Source organism: Hemiscyllium ocellatum, chromosome 4, assembly GCF_020745735.1.
Source record: "Hemiscyllium ocellatum isolate sHemOce1 chromosome 4, sHemOce1.pat.X.cur, whole genome shotgun sequence".
Taxonomy (NCBI): Eukaryota; Metazoa; Chordata; class Chondrichthyes; order Orectolobiformes; family Hemiscylliidae; genus Hemiscyllium; species Hemiscyllium ocellatum.
The window spans coordinates 7,033,483-7,058,690 of NC_083404.1; the positions used below are offsets into that span (position 1 = coordinate 7,033,483).

The 25,208-nt window shown below is 41.1% G+C and overlaps 1 protein-coding gene across 5 annotated transcripts in view; it reads right to left on the bottom strand.

Moving 5' to 3' along the window:
- ppp1r42 (protein phosphatase 1, regulatory subunit 42) overlaps positions 1–25,208 on the bottom strand; it is a 117,252-nt gene that overhangs the window by 26,832 nt on the left and 65,212 nt on the right. For 4 of the 5 annotated variants that reach the window (XM_060824104.1, XM_060824105.1, XM_060824103.1 and 1 more), the window contains one exon: positions 24,798–24,984. In XM_060824104.1, the coding sequence (XP_060680087.1) occupies positions 24,798–24,984 (187 nt within the window). Of the gene's footprint in view, positions 1–17,734; positions 18,461–24,797; positions 24,985–25,208 lie in introns of those variants that run through there. The other variant, XM_060824106.1, reaches the window with a different exon arrangement.

Sequence of the window (25,208 nt, forward strand, 5' to 3'; positions counted from 1 at the left end):
AATGTTATTGAGAAGGTGACCAAACAGGTGGCTGAGGGTAAAGCCATCAATGTGGTGTATATAGATTTCAGTGAGCCATTTGATAAGGTTCCCTATGGTAGTCCACTGCACAAAAGGAGGTAGGGGACTGAGGGTGATTTACCGATTTGGATCAGAAATTGGCTAGCTGAAAGAAGACAGAAGGTGGTGGTTGATAGGAAATATTCATCCTGGAGTTCAGTTATGAGTGGGGGACTGCAAGGATCTGTTTTGGGTCCACTGTTGTTTATCATTTTTATTAATAGCCTTGGATGAGGGCATAGAGGATGGGTTAGTAAATTTGTAGACGACATCAAGGTCGATGGAGTGTGGATAGTGACGAAGGATATTGTAGGTTACAGAGAGACATAGATAAGCTGCAGAGCTGAGCAGAGAGGTGGCAAATGGAGTTTAATGCAGAAAAGTGTGAGGTGATTCACTTTGGAAGGAGTAATAGGAATGCAAAGTACTAGGCTAATGGTAAGACTTGGTAGTGTGGATGAGCAGAAAGATCTCGGAGTCCATGTGCATAGATCTGTGAAAGTTGCTACCAGGTTGATAGGGTTATGAAGAAGGCATAAGGTGTGTTAGCTTTTATCGGTCGAGGGATTGAATTTCAGAATCACGAGATCATGCTGCATCTGTATAAAACTGGTCATTGGATAGGCATATGGATGAGAATGGAATTGTGTAGGTTAGATGGGCTTCAGATTGGTTCCACGGGTTGGCGCAACATCGAGGGCCATTGTACTGCAGTGCAATGTTCTATCCCCAAGGTAGCAGTGATCAAAATATGATTGAACATTGCATTGATTTTGAGGGCAAAGTGAACAAAGACTAGTGTTTAAAACTTAAATAAGGACAATTATGAGGGCATGAAGACGGAACTGGCTGAAGTGAAATTGGACTCTAAATTAAGATTTGATCAGGAGAAATACAGTGGTCAATATTTAAGGAGGTATTTCAGAATGCTCAGAAAATATATATTTCAATGGAAAAAAAAGATTCTAAGGGAAAAGCACACTGACCAAGGATAACTAAGAAAATGAAAGAAAACACTAACTTGAAAGAAAAAGCACACAATTACCCAGAGATAAGATGCAAATTAGAAGATTGTAAAGAATATAAAGAACAGATAAGAATGGCTAATAGACCAATAAGGAGGGAGCAATTAGAGTATGAGAGAGATAGGTAGAAATATATATTTAAAAAGCTTAAGCTAGTATTTAAACAGAAAAAGATTAAGTGAACATTGGTTCTTTAGAGAGTGAGACTGGGTAATTAATCATGGAAAGTATGGAAATGGAGGATTAATTGAACAGATACTTTGCATCTATCTTCACTGTGGAGGTCACAAATAACATTCTGGAAATAATTGTGAATTAGAATGTGAAAGGGAGCAAGAAACCTAAAATAATTACAGGAAAGAATGTTCAGAAAATTAGAACTAAAATCTGACAGGTCCTCTGGCTCTTTGAGACTTCATTCTTACAGACTTATACTAAGGAGTAAAAACAAGTGGCTGCTGAGATAGTAGATACATTTGTTTTAATTTTACAAAATTTCTTACAATCTAGAAAAAGATCCATTGAGAAGTAGCAAATGTGACTTCTCTATTCAAGAAAGGAAAGCAACAGAAAGCAAAAACTCTAGGCCAGTTAACTTAACATCAATCATTGGGAAAATACTGGAATCTATTATTCAGGTTGTTATAATAGAATACTTAGAAAATCTTAATGCAATCAGGTACAGTCAACATGGTTTGTGAAAGAGAAATAATTTCTGGCCAAATTACTGGGAGTCTTTGAGAAAATAATGTACAAAATTTATAAAAGGGAACCTGTGGATGTATTGTACTTAGATGTCCAGAAGATATTTGACAAGGTACCACTTAAAAGATACTATGCAACATCAGAATTCATGGTATGAGGGTAACATATTAGCCTGGACAGAGGATTTGTTTAGCTAATAGGAAGTAAAGAGTGGGCATGAAAAGGTTATCACAAGTTGGGTGAGATAGGGATCAGTGTTGGGGTGTTAATCATTTACAATCTATATAAATAACTTGTATGAAGGAACCAAATTTATCTTTGCTAAATTTGCCAACGGTACAAAGATAGTTAGAAAATGAAGTTGTAAAAGGACGAAAGGAGTCTGGAAAGGGATAGGTCAGCTAAGTGAGTGATTGTTTATTTTGGTTAGAAGAACAGAAAATCAGCATAGTATTTAAATGTACAGAAATCTTCAGAACTCTTGAGCTATAGACAGATCTGCATGCATTAGTAGTTGAATCACAGTAACTATGTTAACATGCTAAGCAAAAACAATTGGAATTCTACTGTTTATTGCAAGGGGAATGAAATATAAATGTAAGGATACTATACATGTAGGTAAGGCATTGGTGAGGCAATATCTAATGTATTGTGCTCATGTTTGATCTTCTCATCTAACAGAATTAGAAACAATTTACAGAAAGTTCACTCAACTGATAACTGGGATGGGAGCTTATTCTAGGAGGACAGGCTGCCCTTTATCCACTGGGGTTTAGGAAGATGACAGGTGATTTATTGAACCATAGCAGATCCTGAAGGGACACGACAGAGTGGATATTGAAAGAGTGTTTTATTTTTTGAGAGAAACAAGAATCAAGGGACACAGTTTAAAACAAGAGGTCTCACAGTTAAGACAGAGATGAGGAGGAATGTCTTCTCTCAGAATGGTGTGAAAATTTGGAACTGTCTTCCTCAGAAAGTTGAAGTCATTTAATATTTGTAAGGCAGATGCAGATAGATTCTTGTCCAAAAAGGAAATTAAAAATTATTGGGGTAGACATGGTTGTGAAATTCTGGCCATAATCAGCGCAGCCATAATCTTATTAAATGGTGGAGTAGACTACAAGTCTAAATGGAATATTCCTATTCATAATCTGGCTGTTTGTATATTCATGAGAAATGAGTTGACCCAATTTCAACAAGCACTTAACTACTGCTGATGTTGATTTGCTGTCCACAATAACTAAACTGTCATGATATGACCTCTGCCATCCAGAAGGACAAGTGTAGCAAATTCATGAGAACACCAACACTTGCAGGTTTTCCTTTCTATATAATATATTTAATAAAAATATATATTTAATAAAAAATGTAATACAAATATAAAGGAAAAATAGATTTTTAAATATTACAACAAATACAAAACAATGCAATTCAAAACAGTGCAAAAATAGTACAAAAATAAACCCAAATAATAATAAAAAATTCCCCAACCCACCCTCCTGTATGAATGTATGAACATATGTAGGGAAATACAAAATAAAAAAAATACCTAAACTAGCTATTTAACTAAATAAATAAATACCAAACAACAAACAAATAAACAGTAATAACTCAGCCCAGCCAAACAAAACACTCATACATTCACAGTTCCTCCTCCCTGGATATTGGACTCATGAAACACAATCGTTACGACTATATAAAAGCCCTTGTTAGTGTGGCAGATAAATCTGTGTCCAGGTATTTCAAAAAGGATTGCCATGTCTTGTAAAAATTCTCAGTTTTGTGGTGTACCGTATTTGTGAGAAAATCCAGGGGAATATGCTCCATGACAATCTTCCGCCAACCCGACAGGCCTGGTGGGGGGGGGGGGTGGTTTCGGATCTCCAACCGAGCAAGACATTCTTCCTTGCACAGAACGTAAGAATATTGAAAAGATTTTTCTGATGCACATCTGCAGGAAATACAATGGATAGGGTCCTTCCCCACCCCTACATCCAAAGTCCTCTCCATTGCACCCACCACAGCGCTCCAATATGTTTGAAGCCTGTCACAAGACCAAAGACATGGGTAAGAGTGCCCGTGCAGACCTTGCATTTGGACATGCTGAAGCTACCCCTGGTTTAAATTTTGACAAATGGTCTGAGACTAAGTGGATCCTGTGGAGAATCTTCAACTGTAAAGCATGGGTCCTATTGCAAATTGATATCTTCCATGCATTCTCCCAAATATCCTCCCATGCCTTTGAAGAAACTTCAACACCCAGCTTTCTTTCCCACATCTTGCAGAGTCGATCAGACTCATCTGAGGTGGCACCCCCCAATTGGTGATATAAAGTACTGACAGAGAGTGTACTCTTAGCCCTTAGTATCCCTCTTTCTATGTCAGATTTGTAAGGATCAGTCAAAAGTGTGGTCTTTTTTTGAATAAAATCCCAAACTTGCAAAAATTGAAAGAGGTCTCTATTAGGTAACTCGTACTTCCATACTAACTGATCAAAGAACATCATTACATCTCCCTCAAATAAATCACCCATGCTAGATACATCGTTTAAATCCTGAATCTATCATACCTGGTTGAAAACCCGGCATACCCACTAAAGGTGTGAACAAAGATGTTTTGCCAATATTACCTTCCCTCTGCTGAATTGCCCTCCATGCTTTAAAAGTATTGATGAGTAATGGGTTATGGCAATATTCCCTAACTGTCCTCACCTTGTCCAAAAACAGCAAAATGGTAAGGGGGCACCTTGCCTGGGAGGCTTCACTATCTAGCCATATTGAAAGAGGGTCCCCGCAAACCAATCACTCACCATAGGTCAAAGGCGAGCTTAATTGGTCATTTTTAATGTCCGGAAGGTCTACTCCCCCCATTCTGTGAGGCAACTGCAGTTTGGCTAATTTAATGAGGGGCCGTTTACGGTGCCTGATAAAGGAGCTGAACCAACTGTTCAGTCTCCTGAGTGTTTGTTTATTGAAAATCAGGGGGAGCATCTGTATTGGGTATAGCAAACGAGGGAGAATATTCATCTTAATAAGCACTATCCGACCTAACCACGAGACTGGAAGTGCCTCCCATCTTTGGAGATCTTGTTTAGTTTTTCCAAATAATTGAGTAAAATTGGCTTTAAACAGCCAATCCAGAACTGGAGTAATGAATATGCCCAAATACACAAAATCCTCCTGTGACCACCTAAGTGGGAATCTATACTCACTCTCAAGAGCCAACTCTTTCATAAGACCACCCATAGTTATAGCCTCTGAATTAGCAAAATTAATCTTATACCCTGAAAAAGCGCCAAACGCGTGAATGCACTGTATCAGGCAAGGCACTGAAACTACTGGATTTGTCAAGAAAATTAGAACATCGTCTGCATACAGTGAGATCTTACGTAATTTTGACCCCACTTCTGGAGCTGATATATTGAGATCCCCACGAATGGCCTCTGCCAACGGTTCAATCACCAACGTAAAAAGTAATGGTGAAAGTGGACAGCCCTACCAGCTGCCCCTGGAAATATTAAACTTGCTTGATCGTACCCCGTTGGTAATTACCGCAGCGAGAGGTACACTGTAGAGAACATTTACCCATCTTATGAAAACGTCGTCCAGACCAAACCGGTCTAGAGTATAGAAAAGGTACAGCCACTCATCTCGGTCAAATGCCTTCTCTGCATCGAAAGAACTCACCAATCCCTGTATTGACTGCTGTTAGCATGCTTGAATTACGTTAAGCAGCCTCCTAACATTATTGAAGGATCTGCAACCCATTATGAAGCCCGTCTGATCCTCTTTAATAATAGAGGGTAACACAGTCTCCAGCCTTAACGTGAGAGCCTTAGAGAGGATCTTAAAGTCCACATTTAAGAGTGAGATGGGCCTGTATGAAGCACAGTCTTCCGGATCCTTCTCTTTTTTAAGGATAAGTGAAATATTGGCCTCTCTCAGAGATGGTGGGAGACAATCACGACTGAATGAATCATTAAACGTATTCAGCATCAAGCCTGACAGTATACTTATAAATTCCTTATAGAATTCACTAGGAAGTCCATCAGGACCGGGCGCCTTTCCACTCTGAAGCTGCCTCACAGATTCCTGCACTTCTTGCTCTGATAATGGGGCATTGAGAAAGGACTGTTGTTCGGGAGTCACACCCAGGAGCTTCAGATTTCTAAAAAAGGATTCCATTTTGGCCTGCCCCTCCTCACAATTCTCAGACTGATATAATTCATAGTAGAATCTCTGAAACGCCACATTAATCTTTTTAGAATCACATATTAAGTTCCCAAACCCTTCCCTAATTGTTGTAATGGTCTGTGAGACACTTCTCTTTCTGACAAAGTATGCTAAGTATTTGCCTGGCTTGTCACCATGCTCGTATAACCTTTGCTTTGCAAAGGCCAGCTCCTTCTTTGCCATCTGCGTGAGCACGGGAATTTAGTGCAGACCGCAGTGCCATAATCCTCTATAGTTTGACCAATGAGGGCTGTCAAAATAGGTCTTCTCGGCTGCCTTTAACCGTGCTTCAAGGAGGCATTGCTGCTCACCCCTCTGCCACTTCCTATTGGTGGAATATGAAATAACTAACCCCCTGGCATAAGCTTTGGCAGTTTCCCAAAGAACATATGATCTATCAACCGAGCCTATGTTGATGTCTAGGAATGCCCGAAATTCCCTAGAGAAGTACTCCACAAACTTCCTGTCCATGAGAATAAAGGGGTGCATTCACCAGTACCTTGAATCCACAATAACATCTTTAATCTTAATCACGAGGTACACTGGAGCATGATCAGAGATGGCAATATTACCAATCGTACAAGATGCCACCAGATCCGGGGTTACCGCAGGGGTCAGCAAAAAATCAATCCTCGTGTAACATCTATGTGGATTGGAGAAAAAATGTGAAATCCCTACCTGTAGGGTGGAGACACCTCCAGACATCCACCAACCCTAATTCCCCACACAAACCCTATAACTGTTTAGTTTGTGCAAAGGGTATCGAGGGACCTTTTGGCAACCTGTCTACTGTGGGATCCATGAGGCAGTTAAAATCTCCCCCTATAATGATGTGCCGAGACTTGAGACTTATCAGTTTAGAAAAAGCATCTATCAAGAATTTAAGAGGATGAGCTGGGGGACATAAACATTTAAAACACCATATTATTCCCCATTGATCAAGGCTTTAAGAATTACAAACCTCGCCTATGTGTTTTTAACACATTCCAACAATTTAAGTGAGAGATTTTTCCTAACCAATATAGCCACTCCCCTACTTTTGGTATTAAATTATGAGAACTAAAATGGTCAAAGCCATTCTGCTGTAATTTCAGATGTTCCTGATCATCCAAATGTGTCTCCTGGAACAAAGCAATATCCACCTTCTCCTTTCTAAGACTCAAGAGTACCTGCTTCCTCTTAATTGGTGAGTGACTTCCCATGATAGTCCAGGTACACCATTTAATCAAATCATTAGCCATAATCTTCTGCAAGTACATTAAAATTCCAGAAAGGAGGAACCCGAACTGCAAATTGCTGAGCCTTAGTGTCACTTGGTCCACCAAATATAAAAACTACATAAACTAAAACCACTACATTTATCAAACATACAAAATCATTAAAAATAAAAAAAAACAAAAATCAGAAAACAAACCAACATGTAAAGTGCCAATAGCGCTGAGTAGGGGAACTCATCCCCTGCCCGGAGGGGGCAACTACCCATCCCGAACTGCCCATAAATAGGCATCTAACCATCTCAACCACCTTCACATTTCTCAGCTAGAGCCGCATTGTAAGCACAAGCTAAAAAGAATAAACACCCCATAGAATATCAATATGAATAAAAAAAATTATTTTCTTAAAAAAAGGGGGAATAAATACCCCACCCATCCTTTGGTATGTCCTAACTTAGAAAGTTAAAATGTACATCTTAACCACTGCCAGACATAGTTTGAACCAAATTATAATCAATAGAGGAAAAAAAAGGGAAAAACAAAGCTCCAACTGGATTTCCTCCATTTCTTTTTCAGAATGATAAACACATACCTACACAACAATATTTATACATACTACAATTGTTTAAATTAAATTAGTTTGTCAACAATGTCTCTTGCCTTCTCCGATGAGTCAAAGAGATGCATGGATCCATCTAAGGTGATCCGAAGCACTGCCGGGTATCTCGGAGTACTGAATCCCAAGCTCCCTCAGTCTTCTCTTGATGCCATCATATGATTTTCATTTCTGGATCACCGCCGCTGAAAAGTCCTGAAAAAACATAATCTTAGACCCCTCGTAAATTAGGGCCTTTGAATCCATCCCTTGGAGTCTGGAAGCCTCTATGACTCTCACCTTATCCCGGTAATGATGGAACCGCACCAGGAAAGGACGAGGGCGTTGACCCAGACCCGACCTCTGCGCTGCAACCCAGTGAGCCTTGTCTATCTTCAATCCTCTCATGCCAGCCTCCAAGTCAAGGAAGTTTGGAAGCCAATCTTCAACAAATTCCGCAGGCCGTTCACCTTCCTTACCCTCAGGTAGACCGATGTTTTTTCTCCTGCCCTTGTTTTCAAGATCATCTCCACTTGGTCACGCAAATTACGAACCTGCATCTTCAGGGCTTGGATCTCATCCTTGAATGAACTGGCATCAGCTTCCACCACTGTGACCCTGTGCTCTACCTCATCCATCCTCTTCTCCAGGTCTCCCAGCTGCTGCTCATGCCTCTGCAGCATGAGAGAGACTGGAGCCAGCTTCTCTTCAATCTGTTTCCCCAGCATCTCGCGAGATTTCGAGAGCTGGTTCACCAGGTCCTGGAGAGTAATCGGCTCCAAGGCTGCTGCAGGCTGAGCTGCAGACCTGGCCTCGGATGCTCCTCCTCCCTTTTTAGGCATTTCTGGACAGCTGAAAATACAGGTAAGTCAATTTTTAAATGTTTCTTGGGGCTCCACAATCTTTCCAATGCCCAAGAAATCCTGATGACCTGGGTTGGGCAGATTAAAGGACCGTCCTGCTCCTGCTGCGATGCGAAGTTCTGCAGTGCGATCTTCTCAGATCGCCGCCATCTTAGATCACCCCGTAGGTTTTCCTTTAACCTCTCACCATCCTGACCTTTTTAAAAGTTCTTAGGATGTGTGTGTCACTGGCTAGATCAGCCTTTATTGCCCATTCCTAATTACCTGGAGTTATGAGTCGACCAGATGTCTGTGGGTCTGGAGTATATGTAAGACAGACCAAGTAAAGACATTAGATTTCCTTTCCTAAAGGCATTAGTGAACCAACTGGGCTTTTATGACAATTGACAGTACATGATCTGTTATTTCAGATTTTTATTGAATTCAAATTTCACCATCTGCTATGGTGGGATTTGAATCCATGTCACAGTAAATTAAGCTGAGAATATGGATTACTAGTCCTTTTTTACCACTACGTCACCTCCCACTGACCCCCACAAAAGAATTTGGAAAAATATATTGTCATTGTCATTAACTCACTTTCACTTGATCAAAATCCTGGAACTTGCTCTATAACAACCCTGTGTGTACCTACACCAGATAGTCTTCAGTGATTCAGGAATGCAGCCCAAATTTAACCCATATTAATTTCCATGCAGAATTTTACGTATAGAAAATAAACTGGAGTGAAATTCAAATAAACTAAGCAGAAATTGCATGAAAACACAGAAGGATAATATAATTTTGAGTTGCTTCTCTGCCCAATCACAACTGATGAATGAGTAAGCTTTGCAAAATCAGCCAATCACAAACTCTGAACTACAAAACAAAATTCAGAAATTAAAATGCTGAAGATACTGTAAACCCTACATAAAACAGAAAATGCATAAATACTCAGGAGTTCTAACAACATCTATGGAGAGAAACACAAAATTTAATGCTGCAGGTTGAAAATGCATGTTCTTTTTAGACTGTAGCTAGACAAAATTCCTCATTCATTCAGCAGGATAAACTTACTGGAAAACTGCTGAAAAATGTCATTGAAAATTTAGATTTGGAGCTGGTTTGCACAGAAAGACTCAAGTCTTTAACCCCAAGTATTACTCAATATCAAAGGTAGTGCTGCGTTCATTTCATTGATAAATTCAAGATTGACTGACCCAAAAAGAATCTAGAAATGGAAATTCACAGCTATGCAAGTGAGTTTATGTGGCTTATCCATGTGACTGATTTAGGCCTATGTGTTTATTTGAAAAATGTGGTGCTGGAAAAACACAGCAGTCCAGGCAGCATCCGAGGAGCAGGAGAATCGATATTTCGGGCATATACAAAAACCAAAGAACTGAGGATGCTTTAAGACAGAATCAAAAACAGAAATTGCTGGAAAAGGTCTGGCACCATCTGTGGACAGAAATTACAGTTAACTGGAATTCTGAGGAAGGGCCACTTAACCGTAAGCACTAACTGATTTGTCTCCACAGATGCTGCCAGACCTGCTGAGCTTTTCCAGCAACTTCTGTTCTTGTTTCCCTTCTGAGGTGAGTCAATTAGCAATTCCTGGACCTCAATCAAGCATTCATGATGAGTTCATTTGAAAAGTTAAAGGCCTCAACCTGCTTTGTTGAAACAATTGCAGGATGGCCTGAATGTTTGGGTAGGTTCCAAGAATGGTGATGGACTTTATTCAGCAGGAATCTATTTACACATCTTGAAGGGAAGTGCCATCTTTGTTTGATTGACAGATATACAAAATTGTATGAAATTGTTCTTTCTTTCATTATTTTTCAATACTTTTTTATTTATTTGAATTAAAAGATGGTTAAGAGGGTTAAAGCTTTTTCTCATTGATTCAAGGAATGAGTGTTGTGATTAACATCTTTATGAGATTGTAAACAGTACTTTTCAAAGATTTCAAAGACTGTTTGTTTATGTTGTCAGTTTCAGAACCATTTCTAAGGCTTTCCAGACTTTCCAATAGCTCATTTATTCTTTACAGATACAGAACAGTAGGTATGGATGATACAAGGGGACATGGAACATGCATGGGATAATGGAACAGGAATGTAAGTGGGGCATTGAGTATGGAAGGAATATAAGGAGCATGGAGAAAGCAAAGGACAGATAAAGAAGAATAGGCAGCATGGAGGTAGGGGGGAGGATGGGCCTAAAAACCACGAATATAACTGGGCTGTTACCTCAGTTACAGTGGCAAGACCCTCTAAAATAATGATCGCATTATCTGCCTATCCCTGTGCCTCCCTAGGCTTGTCTCTGGATGCAATGTCCCATATCAAACTTATGCCCACCTCTTCAACATGAAAACAGGGTGAGTGCTATGGCCACTCTTGGATAAAAGCAAGAATGCAGTGGATTGAGAAAATTCCTGACTCCTGATATCAATCTCCTTGATGAACATCCAGCCTTTAAGGAGCCCGAGATGTTCAGGAAGGACTTTCAAAGCTTCGGCCCCTAGGTAACTGAAGGCTCTGCTGCAGATAATGTAATGAAAGAACTTAGATCCAAACCCATCTAACAGTCCACAGTCTGCTATCTTCCCTATGATGTGCTTCAGATCTTTTCTTTCCCTAACTTAAAGATGTTATTCAAGGGTAAACTATCTTTGTTAGCAGTATCGAAGACACGAATACCAGGAAGATGCGAAGATCCAAAATTTGACATTTATGGAGTTAGTAAAAATGAACTATTCAATCACTACTTACACATGATAACTACTGAATAAAAAGAATGAAAATTTCAGATTTCAGTTATTGTTACCAAAGCTTTAATATTATATTAAAGGTTTTGTATAAGTTATATTAATTTTAAATATATTCACCGAGCTGGGAAGTTGATTTGCAGACGTTTCGTCCCATGTCTAGATGAAATCTTCAGTCCTGTGAAGCGCTGCTGTACTATGTCTTCTGGAATTTATTTCGGAATGTTCCTGCTGCTTCCTGTTGCTGGATCCGATAGATCATTGTAGTGGCTGGTATATTGGGTCTAGGTCTATCTGTTTGTTGATGGAGTATGGATGAGTGCCACGCTTCTAGAAATTCTCTGGCTGTCCTCTGTTTAGTTTGTCCATGATCATTGTGTTGTCCCAGTTGAATTTACGGTCCTGCTCATCTATGTGTATGGCTACTAGGGACGGCTAGTCGTGGCGTTAGTGGCTAGTTGGTAGTCGTGGATACAGATTGCTACTTATCTGTCTGTCTCTCCTATATAGTGTTTTATGCAGTCTTTGCACAGAATCTTATAAATAACATTAGACTTGAAAAGATGATGGTTCTGGGGGTTGTTGGCTGAGCATGGCTGTCGGATTATAGTCTGTCATGAATCTGAATGATCGGAGAAGTCTGACTGCTAGTTCTGAGAAGCTTTTTATATAAGGTAGCGTGCTAGTGTGTGTGGTCGTGGCATGTCTTTGTTGTGTTGTACGTCTGCTAGGCATCTGTGGATGAAGTTGCAGGACTATCTGTTCTTGGGGAAACTCTGTAGAGGTGTTCTTCTTCTTTTCTTCGCAGGTTGGGGGTGCTGCAGTGTGTTGTAGCCTTTTTGAACAGGGTTCTAATGCAACTTCTCTTGTGTGTGTTCAGGTGGTTGCTGTTGTAGTTTGGGATCTGATCTGGTGTGTGACTTTTCTGTACACTTCTGTGGTGCATTCACTGTTCTGTGTTCTTTCTACCATCTCATCCAGGGACGAAACATCTGCAAATCAACTTCCCAGCTCGGCAAACATACCCACAACCATGCCACCAGCATCTGAGCTATAAGTCTTTATGCAAACCTTGAATTTTATTTTAGAGCTCACGATTTAGAAATGTCCATTTTCCCTATTATTCAAATCAATTTCTAATTATTAGAATTGTATAATTGGCCATATATACACTTAACAAAAAAAACTGCAGATTCTGGAAATCAAAAACAAAAACAGCAATTGTTGGGTAACAACAGGTCTGGCAGCACCTGAGAATTGAATTGAATTGAATTTATTGTCACATGTACCAAGGCACAGTGAAAAGCTTTGTCTTGCAAGAAATACAGGCAGATCACATAGTTAAGTAGCAGAGATAAGTAAATAATACGTAAACAGCAGCAAAAACAAAAACACAGGTACAGGCGAACGTTAAAGAGTTTGAGAGTCCATTCAGTATTCTAACATCAGTAGGGTAGAACCTGTTTCGAAACCGGCTGGTGCATGTGTTCAGGCTTCTGTATCTTCTCCCCGATGGTAGTAGTTGTAGAAAAGCATTGCCAGGATGGGATGGATCTTTGAGAATGCAGGCGGCCTTTCCTTGACAGTGGGCCTGGTAGATGGACTCTATAGATGGGAGGTTGGCCTTTGTGATTATCCGGGCCGAGTTCACCACTCTCTGTAACGTCTCCGATCTTGAGTGGTACAGTTGCCATACCAGGTAGTGATACATCCAGACAGAATGCTCTCAATGGCACACCTATAAAAGTTGGCAAGGGTATTTGTCATCATGCCAGTTTTCCTCAGCTGCCTGAGGAAGTAGAGATGTTGTTGGGCCTTTGTAACCAGTGCATCCACATGAAGAGTCCAAGAAAGCTTGTTGTGGATGACCACTCCCAGGAGCTTAACACTCTCCATTCATTTCACCTCTGTGTTGTTAATGTGTAGAGGGGGCATGAATAACATCCCACCAAAAGTCAATACTGAGTTCCTTGGTTTTGCCAGCATTGAGAGCGAGGTTGTTCTCAGTGCACCATTTTTCCAGGTCTTCCACCTCCCGTCTGTAGTCTGTTTCATCGTCATCTGAGATTCGACCAACTATGGTGGCGTCATCAGTGAACTTGTACATGGCCTTTTACCGGTATTTGGTGACGCAATCATGGGTATACAGTAGGGAGCTGAGTATGCACTCTTGGGGGGCTCCAGTGTTGAGTGTTAGTGAGGATGAAATATTGTCCCCAGTCTTCACTGATTGTGGCCTATGGGTCAGGAAACTGAGGATCCTGTTGCAGAGAGTAGGGCTTAGTCTGAGATCACTAAGTTTAGTTATCAATCTCGAGGGGATAATAATGTTGAAGGCTCTGGTCGGGGCCTCCTCCAAAGCCACTCCCTCACTGCCCATCGCTTGGAGGAAGAATGCCTCATCTTCTGCCTCAGAACACTTCAACCCCAGAGCATCAATGTGGACTTCACCAGTTTCCTCATTTTTCCTCTCCCCACCTTACCCCAGTTCCAACCTTCCAGCTCAGCACCATCCTCATGATCTGTCCTACGTGCCAATCTTCCTTCCCAACTATCCACTCCACCCTCCTCTCCGACCTATCACCTTTATCCCCACCTCCATCCACCTATTGCACTCTTAGCTACCTTCACCCCAGACCCACACCCTTCCCATTTATCTCTCCACCCTGGAGGCTTCCAGCCTCATTCCTGACGAAGGGCTCCTGCCCAAAACATCGATTTTCCTGCTCCTCGGCTGCTGCCTGACCTGCTGTGCTTTTCCGGCACCACTCTAATCAGGATTTTTATGTAGCTATTCTTGGTGTCAAGATGTTCTAGGAAGGAGTGAAGGGCAAGTGATATGGCACCTGCGTGGATCTGTTGGTCTGAGTGGGTCAAGCATAGTGGGGAGGCTGGAGTTGATTAATGCCATGACCAGCCTTTCAAAGTTTTTCATGAGCACCAAAGTTAGGGCAAATGGGCGACAGTCAAGGCATGCTTCAGAGCCTTCTTAGGCACAGGGATGATGTTGGCCCTCTTACATATAATATATTTTTATTAAGAAATGTTGGCTCTCTTAAAACAGGCAGGGACAGTATCTGCTGCAAGGAGAGGTAGAAGATGTCCGAGAAGATCTCTGCCAGTTGATTTGTGCATGCTCTGAGTGCGTGGCCTGGTACTCCGTCTGGTCTCATCGCTTTTCTTGGATTCACATGAAGGAAAACTGATCTGACCTTTGATGCACTGACTGTTGGGATTGGTTCATCAGGATTTGTTGGAATAGGTGTTTCGTCTCTGCTGAAATTCTGCTCAAAGCGAGCATAGAAGGCGTTGAGACGATCTGGGAGGGATATGTCATCGTCAGCTATCTTGCAATGTCTCTTTTTAGAACCTGTGATGTCATTCAGTCCTTGCCATAGTCGCTGGGTGTCTGTCCGGGGCTCTAGTTTGGATCAATATTGGTCATTGGCTGTCTTAATGGCTCTGTGAAGGTCATACTTGGATTCCTTATATTTGAGTGGGCCTCCTGATCTGAAGGCCTCACGCCTGGTTTTTAGCAAGTTCTGTTATGTCCCTGATTCATCCAGGGTTTCTGTTGGGGAACACCTGGATTGACTTCTGTGACGGTGGTGGCGTACCCATCCAAGATACCTGCGGACTGTTTGAACATGGCCCAATCAGCCGATTCCAGACAGCACTGGAGTTAATTCTCTGCCTCCTCTGGCCAGCACTGGACCTGTATCTATGATGGGGTCTCCTACTTGAGCTTTTGCCTGTAAGCCGGGAGAAGAAACATAGCATTGTGGTCGGAGTTCCTGAAATGAGGGTAAGGGATGGCATCTTTCACACTGCTGTAGCAGTGGTCTAAAATGTTCGTGCCCCTGGGGAGCAGGTAATGTTCTGGTGGTACTTGGGCAACACCTTCCTTAGATTGGTTTGATTGAAGTCACCAGTCACAATAAACAGGGCCTCAGGGTGTTCCGTCTCCAGGGTGTTAGTGGTGGAGTACAGCACATCCAGAGCTCCTCAACCTTTGCTTGTGGCGGCAAGCACACAGCAGTTAGTATAGCAGTGGTAAATTCCCGTGGTAGATAGAAGAAGCAGCATTTGATGGTGAGGAATTCAGGGTTTGGGAGCAATGGCTGCCCAGGATTGCAATGTCCATGCATCACAAGTTGTTGATTAAAAAAAAACTCTCCACCCTTCGTCTTACCTGAGGATGCTATACCATCCATACGAAGGATAGAAAAACCATCAGCCTGAAGTGTGCAGAAACAGAGTTAATTTTTCAGGTCCAGTGACCATTCTTCAAAAGGCAGTTTCTATTTTTGTTCATAGGACACTTGCTGGACTTCAGAAAGAATATTGTGTACTGTCCTGGATACTACACTGTAAGAAAGACGTAAACACATTGGAGAGAGTGCAGAAGAGATTTACAAAATGGTTCCTGGGATAAGAAATTTCAGTTATGAGGATAGATTGAAGAGGGTGACACTGCTGTTCTTGGAAACAAGAAGACTAACAGGAGTTCTAAGGGAAGTTTTCAAAATCATCACAGGTATGAATAGAATATATAGCGAGAAACTCTGCTTGTAAAAGGGCACAGATTTAATGTAATTCGCATAAGTGGTTTGGGTTTGTAATGCACTGCCTGAAAGAGTAGTGGAACACAATCAATTGAGGAATTCAAGAAAGCATTGCATGAAATATTGAACAGAAACAACATGCAATACTATAGAGAAAGGAGACAAATAATATAAAGTCATAATTCTTGTCGGAAAGTTGATGCAGACACAATAGGCCAAGTTGCCTCCTTCTGTGACTCTAATGCTTGGCGGTCTCATTATAAACATCGTATTTTCTTGATAAACATTGTAAGAACTGAAGCTCAATGCAATTTTTTTGTAGATCATTATTCACTGATTTGCAACTGACTGTAATACTATTTCAACATTTGCTGGTGTAATAGAATGCGTGTGTTACTTAAAGAAAAATAAGTAAATCTAAAAAAATCTATTTATCTTTATTCTTATGTAACAAATTACGTACTGGATGCAGAATTTGCCTATTGTATGAATAAGCATTGTCTCATTGAGTAAAATCTACAACCTTAATAGCCAGAAAGAGAACTAATTTCATTGGTTCCGCTCAGGAGGCATGGCCAGAATTAATCAAGCAAGGCAGACCTCTGTTATGAAATGGCAGTGTGCAATTTTTAAAAAATTCTTCATCCGAGACTGAAAGTCTACTTTTCTCCTTTAATGATACAACCTTTGGGTCATTAACAGAAAAGAAAATGTTGTTTATTTGCTGGAGAAAAAAAACTTTGAGACTGGATTGGAAGGTACAAACAGTAGGCTATTCATCAATCTTATTGATGGTGGGGGTGGGATTGTGGGGTCTAAAAGGAAGGAAATAAGTGTTTAAATAAAACCTGTTTTTAACTACTATTTTTCATACAATTATTTAATTGTACTCTCAATTTTCCAAACTTCATTAAGTACATATTAATCTTTTCCATTTCACCTTCACCCAACCAAACATTCTTGATGTGAGGAACAAACTAATGTTTACATTTTCTTACTGAACCATCTAAAGTGACTAGTTGTCAAAAGGTCAAAGACATACATCAATGCAAAATTGATTAAAACAGGACTAAAGTTGAGCATACTGCATTCCATACTGAATATGTAATCAAGACAGTTAACTACTCTAAAATGAGATTCTGAACAAAAATATGTAATTCTATTTCATAAAATAGGTATAAAATTGATACTCCACATTGAGTTTGTTTTCTATTAATACAAAACACAAACATTAAGGAGACTATTCAAAGATAAATAGTAATTGCTTCCTTATTTCATAAATTAAAGCAAATTATCAAAGTAACCCACAAAGAAATTTTAAAGTTTTTTTATTCTCTTGTGGTATGTGTACATCACTGGCTCTGCAGACATTCATTGCCACTCCTCATTGCCCTTAAGAAGTTGGCGCTGAGCTGCTTTCTTGAAATGTTTCAATCCACTTGGTGAAAGTAGACCCACAATGCCATTTGGGAGAGAGCTCCAGAATTTTAACCCAGTGACCCTGAAAGAATGACATTATATTCCAAAGTCAGGATGGTGAATGGTTTAGAGGGCAAAGTGCAGGTGGTGGTGATCCCATGTATCTGCTGCGTTGGCCTTATAGATGGTGGTGGTCATGGATTTGGGTGATGCTTTCAAAGAAGTGCTGGTGAATTTATATAGTGTATCTATAGATGATTCATACTGCTGCTGAGTGTCAGCAAAATTAAGAGCTGATCATCGACTTCAGAAAGGAAGGAGGACACCCAATAGCAACGGAGACATGGAGAAGCAGATTGAGAGGCAGATTTTGGAAAGGTGCAGAAATAAGAGTTGTTGTCATGGGTAACTTTAACTTCCCTAATAGTGATTGGAACCTCCTGAGTTCAAATAGTTTGGATGGAGCAGTGTTTGTCTGGAGGGACCAGGAAGGGTTTTTGACGCAATATGTAGATAGGCTGACTAGAGAGGAGGCCACATTGGATCTGGTGCTTGGCAACGAACAGGCCAGGTGTCAGATTTCTTGGTGGGAGAGCATTTCAGTGATAGTGATCACTACTCCCTGACCTTTCCCAAACTCATGGAGAGGGATAGGAGCAGACGGTATGGGAAAGAATTTACTTGGGGGAAGGGGAAATTACAATGCCTTTGGGCAGGAATTGGGGTACTTAAATTGGGAACAGATGTTCTCAGGGAAAGGCATGACCGAAGTATGGAGGTTTTTTAGGAAGCACTTGCTGATAGTGCTGGATACATTTGTCCCACTGGGGCAAGGAAGCATGGCATGTTGAAAGAACCTTGGGTGACATTGGGATGTAAAATATCCTGATGAAGGGCTCTTGCCCGAAACGTTGATTTTCCTGCTCCTTGGGTGCTGCCTGATGTGCTTTTCTAGCACCACTCTAATCTTGACTCTGATCTCCAGCAACTGCAGTCCCCACTTTCGCCTTGGAATGTGGAACATCTAGTCAAGAGGAAAAAGGAAGCTTACTTAAGGTTCAGGAGGCAAGGATCAGACAAGGCTTTCAAGGGTTACTAGTTGGCCAGGAAGGAACTGAGGAATGGATTTAGGAGAGCTAGAATGGGGCATGAAAAAACTTTAGCAGGTTGGATAAAGAAAAACCCTAAGGCATTCTACACTTATGTGAGGAACAAGAGGATGGCCAGAGTGATGTACAGCCGATCAGTGATAATGGAGGGAACTTGCGCCTGGAGTTGGAGGAAGTAGGGAAGGTCCTTAATGAATACTTTACTTCAGTATTCATTAATGAGAGGGACCTTGTCGTATGTGAAAACAGCGTGAAACAGACTAATGTGCTGGAATAGGTTAATGTTAGGAAGGAGGATGTGCTGAAAATTTTGGAAAACATAAAGATAGAATTCGCTGGGCCAGACAGCATATACCCTAGGTTACAACAGGAAGTGAGGGAAAAGATTGCTCCGCCGTTGATGATGGAGTAGTGCCAGATGATTGGAGGGTGGCAAATGTTATTCCTTTTTCAAGAAAAGAAATAGGGACAATTCTGGGATTTACAGACCTGTCAGTCTTAAGTCTGCGGTGGGCAAAGTATTGGAGAGAATTTGAGAGACAGGATTTTTGATTACTTGGAAAACCACAGTTTGATTAGAGACAGTCAGTATGGCTTTATAAGGGGCAAGTCATGTCTCACAAACCTTACTGAATTCTTTGAGGTGATGTCAAAGCCCATTGATGAAGGTAGAGCAGTAGATGTGATGCACATGGATCTTAACAAGGTCTTTGATAAGGTTCCCCATGGTAGGCTCATTCAGAAAGTAGGAGAAAGTTAGGATTGCAGATGCTGGAGATCAAAGCTGAAAATGTGTTGCTGGAAAAGCACAGCAGGTCAGGCAGCATCCAAGGAGCAGGAGAAGCGACATTTCGGGCATGAGCCCTTCTTCAGGAAGTAAGGAGGCACAGGATACAGGGAAATCTGGCTATCTGGATACAGAATTGGCTGGCCCATTGAAGACAGAGGATGGTGGTAGATGGAAAGTATTCAGCCTTGAGCTTGATGACCAGCGGTGTTCTGCAGGGATCGGTTCTGGGATCTCTGCTCTTTGCAATTTTTATAAATGGCTTGGATGAGGAAGTGGAAAGGTGGGTTAGTAAGTTTGCCGATGACATGAAGGTTGGTGGAGTTGTGGATCTTGTGGAGGGCTGTTGGAGGTTGCAATGGGACATTGACAGGATGCAGAACTGGGCTGATAAGTGGCAGATGAAGTTCAACCTGGAAATGTGTGAAATGATTCCCTTTGGAAGGTTCAATTTGAATGCAGAACACAGGGGTGAAGGCAGAATTCTTCGCAGTGTGGAGAAACAGAGGGATCTTGGGGTCCATGTCCAGCGATCCCTCAAAGTTGCCACCCAAGTTGATAGGGTTGTTAAGAAGGTGTATGGTGTGTTAGCTTGCATAGCAAGGTGATTAAGTTTAGGAGCTGCAAGGTTATGCTGCAGCCTTGGTTAGACCACAATTGGAATATTATGTTCATCTCATTACAGGAAAAATATGGAAGCTTTAGAGTGGGTGCAGAAGGGATTTACCAGGATGCAGCCTGGACTGAAGGGTATATCTAATGAAAAAAAGGTTGAGGGAGCTAGGGCTTTTCTCATTGGAGCAAAGAAGGATGAGAGGTGACTTGATAGAGGTGTACAAGCTATTGAGAGGCATAGATAGAGTGGATAGCTAAAGACCTTATCCCATGGTGGAAATGTCTATCACAAAGGGACATAATTTTAAGGTAATTGGAGGAAGGTTTAGGGGAGATGACAGAGGTTGGTTCTTTACACAGAGAGTGGTAGACGCACTGCCAGCAAGGGTAGTAGACTCAGATACATTAGGGACATTTAAGCGACTCTTGGATAGGCATATGGAAGACAGTACAATGAAGAGATATAGGTTAGTCTCATCTTCGAGTTGGATAAAAGGTTGGCACAACATAGAGGGCTGAAGGGCCTGTACTGTGCTGTACTGATCTATGATACTTGCCTATCTACCTCAATGGAGCTCAGGTGGAGAAGATCAACTGCGTCAAGTTCCTAGGTGATAACCAACAATCTGTCCTGGACTACCCACGCAGATGATCAAGAAGGCACAACAATGCCTCTTCTTCCTCAGGAGGCAAAGGAAATTCAGCATGTCCATAAGGACCCTCACCAACTTTTACAGATGCACATAAAAAACATTCTATTTGGGTGGATCATGGCTTAGTATAGCAACTGCTCTGCTCAGGACTGTAAGAAACTACAGAAAGTTCTGAACACAGTCCAGACCATTATGCAAGCCAACCTCCATCCATTGACTCCAGCTACACTTCTTGTTGCTGCAGAAATGCAGCCAACATCATCAAAGACACTTCCTACCCCAGGTATAATCTTTTCCAACCTCTTTCAGCAGGCGGAAGATACAAGAGCTTAAATACACGTACCAATAGGTTCAAGAACAGCTTCTTCCCCGCTTTTGTTTGATTGCTGAATGTATCTCTCAAATTTCAAATCTAATGCTGATCTTGCTTTTATACACCTCCTGTAAAAAATGAGGTCTGCAGATGCTGGAGATCACAGCTGCAAATGTGTTGCTGGTCAAAGCACAGCAGGTTAGGCAGCATCTCAGGAATAGAGAATTCGACGTTTCGAGCATAAAGGGCTTATGCTCGAAACGTCGAATTCTCTATTCCTGAGATGCTGCCTAACCTGCTGTGCTTTGACCAGCAACACATTTGCAGCTTTATACACCTCCTGTGCAGCTGAAACTTTGTATACCTCACTCTGTTCAATCACCCTATGATCTGTATATCTTTGTATGTATGATCTGCCTGTACTTCATGTGATACAAAGCTTTCCAATGTACTTAGGTACACGTGATAACAATAAATCAAATGAAATCAAAGGATGTTTTCAGATTCAGAAAGGTGCCATTCAAGTGGGCTGCTTTGTCCTGAATGGTGTCAAGCTTCTAGAGTGTTGTTGGGGCTGTACTCATCCATAAATGAGGAGTATTCCATCAAACCCCTGACCTGTGCCTTGTAGATGGTGGACAGGTTTTGGGAGTTAGGAAGTCAGTTTCTTGCTGCAAGATCCTAGCCTCTGATCTGTACACTACATATATGGCTAACCCAGTTTAGTTTCTGGTGAATGTTAACCCTCAGGGGGGTTAGTGGGAGAATTCAGTGATGGCAATGCCACTAAATGTCAAGGGATTATGGCTAAATTCTGTCTTATATACAGCATAGAACAGTACAGCACAGTACAGGCCCTTCGGCTCATGATGTTGTGCCGATCATTTATCTTAATCTAAGACCAACATTACCTACACACTCCTCAACTTATCGCTGCCTATGTGTTTATCCAGCAGTTGCTTAAGTGTCCCTAATGTCTCTGACTTTACTACCACCGCTGGCAGTGTACTCCAGATTGCCACCACTCTGCGTAAAGAACCTACTTCTGACATCTCCTCCATACCTTCCTCCAATCAATTTAAAATTATGATCTCTCATGACAGCCATTCTGCCCTGGGGAAAAGTCTCTGGATATCTACTCTACCTGTGCCTCTCATTACCTTGTATACCTCTATCAAGTCACCTCTCTTCCTTCTTCTCTCCACCTCTCTTCATAAGACAAACCCTGTAATTCCAGGCAGCATCCTGGTAAATCTCCTCTGCACCATCTCGCATCTACATCTTTCCTATAATGAGGTGACCAGAACTGGACACTTGAGCATGGACTGTTTCAGTATCTGAGGAATTGAGAAGAGTGCTACCATTTGTGTTACCATCACTCTGCCCTTTTGATAGAGGGAAGGCCATTGATGAAGCGGCATTGATGAAGATGGTCAGGCAAGGACATTACCCGAGAAACTCCTGCAGAGATGTTGGACCTGAGATGACTGACCTCCAACCATCACAACAATCTTCCTTTGTATCAGGTATGATTCCTGATTCCCACTGACTCCTGTTTTGCTTGAGCTCCTTGATGGTTAAAGACAACCTTGAGATCAAGGGCAGTCACTCTCAGCTCACATATGAAATAAAACCTATGAGTGCTTTTTTTTTCAGAATCTGTCATTTTCATTGGTTATTTTTAACTACACAGTTAGCTCGCAAAAGGTGCAGTAGAGAGTACACCAAGGATCAACAATGTACTGGCTTTAACATTTATTATCCCTTATTTTTTATATTGTAAAACCTTTTGCTCAGCACTTGTGTAGTAATGACTATACTGAACAAGAACAAACAATATAATGCCTTAAATTCAGAAAATGCATCTTATTTTCTTTCCACCTTTCAGTTGCTAACTTTTAATAAAATTAATTTTGTAACTAACATTTCCCAAATAGATTAACAAAGATTAAATCCAAAGATCATCTATACATTAATTCATAATATGCTGAGAATCATTATGTTGTGTATTGTCTTGAAAAAAATGAAACCAGACATTTAATAGAGATTTGAATTATTTAATGTAATGTAATGTGACTCATAATTGTTATAATGAGATTTAAATCTGCTTGCCTTGGATCAGAGGCAGGCTCAGAAATAGAAACAGCCCAGTTGCTTGCATGGCATGCCAATTTCCCCACCTCCATCCTACTCTGGAATATTTTTGTGAAAGCGAGATGGGGTGAGATGTGTGCTGGGCAACATGTCCACCCACCCACATGTGACAGGGAGCATGCACAGCTCATTATGGGTCAATTAAGGCCAAGTAAAGGAAGACAACTGAGATTTTCATGCCAGACTCCAAGTTTCTACAGGCAGCATGGACCCGTTTAATTGCTTGATAGCAGTCCCGAATTGCCGACCAGATGGTCGGTGCTCCACTTAAGGCTAGGATCTCACCTCTGCCCTTGTGTGCCTGGATATTGCAGCAGCCACTGGCTACTCTGTGGGGGCGAGTTTCTCCATCTCCACCCCAACAGTGATGGCCTGGCTGCCAAACCCATTTCTAATTTACATTTAAAAAATGTTAGAGTGAGGATTTCCATTTTGAAGCCCTCTCCCTTACCTCCATTGCAACTGTGCACAAAAGCTCTTGAGGTTCCTTCAATGGCTACTTTTGATTTTCAGGGCTGTTTTTTAGTTTTTAGAAGCTAACTTTTCATTCTCGCAATGTCCTTTATTAAGTGATGCAGTCACATAGGAGCACTACATTCTGTCTTTTATGCTGACACATTGGATATTTAGACTCACAAAGAAATAAAATTAACAGCATATCCTCAACAATTATTCAGCATCCATTAAATTTAAAGCCATATCACACAAAGAAATCGTTAATTCACTAAATGGTGAATTAAATTGGTATTTAAATTGGTAAAAGGTAATGGGCATACATTAACAACAAACTTGTATTCAAAATAACTGACACACTACTAAATACAAAAAGTCATTACTCTCAGCACACCTACAGGATGGATCAGGGGAAAGCTAATGTGGTTTTATCACATATTTACAAAGCTGGAATATTTTAATGAGGCAGTGACAACACTTACTGAAACTCAGATTTAAACGAAATAATTGACACAGCGTTCATTACAATAGCATCCATTTAATTTTTCCCATGTAGACGTAGCTCCTGAAATTATGCAGCCTAAAGATTGAGATTCCATAGTCTTTTGCAAGTAATTAATTACTGCAGTGATTTCAAGTTTTCTTAGCTCCGAGTTAGCTGTGTGACATTTACCGACAAGTTTGAAACTGTTCTCTCCTTTTTGCAATCTCCCAATCCCTCACCACTTTGAAGCTTTCTCATCTCTCCTGACCCCCTCAGTCTCTTTCTCTCCAATCTGTATTCCAGCCTTGCATTTCTTTTGCTCCACCATGCAACTTGTCTCTCTCCCACCTTTCCAATCCAGACTGATTGTTCATCCAACTGAGTTAACTGATCCCCTCACCAAGGAGCTGGAATTGATGTGCCAGCATGCACACATACATGCATGTTTTAGTTTCGTCCCTGAGCTACGGATAGTAATGACAGAAAGACTCTAATTTTCTTTTCATCACATGACTAACCCAAAATCTCTCCCACTTGTCAATGGCATATTTGGAAGAATTTACAAGTTAATATCCAACCTAATGGCTGTGAATGAAACTTGAACTCAGAGCTTCCAGGTACCACTGTGCCACAAGACCGCCATTAGAAAATAGTATCCTAATTAACTCTGGACAAAGGTGCCTACTGTATAGCATATTAGAAATTGACATTAATTAAGGAAAGGATTGCATTCTATCAAATGAATATTAATTGTTGCATACTTTGGCCATTTTAGAAGATGTTAGCACCTTACCCGATTCTGTCCACACCATCGCCCATGCCCTTCGACTCAAGTACTGGTGGTAAAACACTTTTGCCATCACCTCTAGAGTATGGAAAGCTGGGAATCTTCGTAAGATGATCAACAGGTTTCCTGAATCTACGTATACCGGGAGTTGTATAGCTCCTAAGTGCCTGGTTCCGAATTACTTGCGGATGATCTTGTAGAAAAACCACATTTGGTCATTTTTAATCAACAAAAGAAAACAAAATTAATACAGAGGCTCACTCTTACAATACATTTTTTTTATGTGACTGAAATAAATGTTCAAAGTTTGGGAGAAGATTTGTAGCTCGGGTGCTCGTTGTTGTGGGTCTGTTCGCCGAGCTGGAAATTTGTGTTGCAGACGTTTCGTCTGAAATGACTGAAATGAATGTGTCAGTT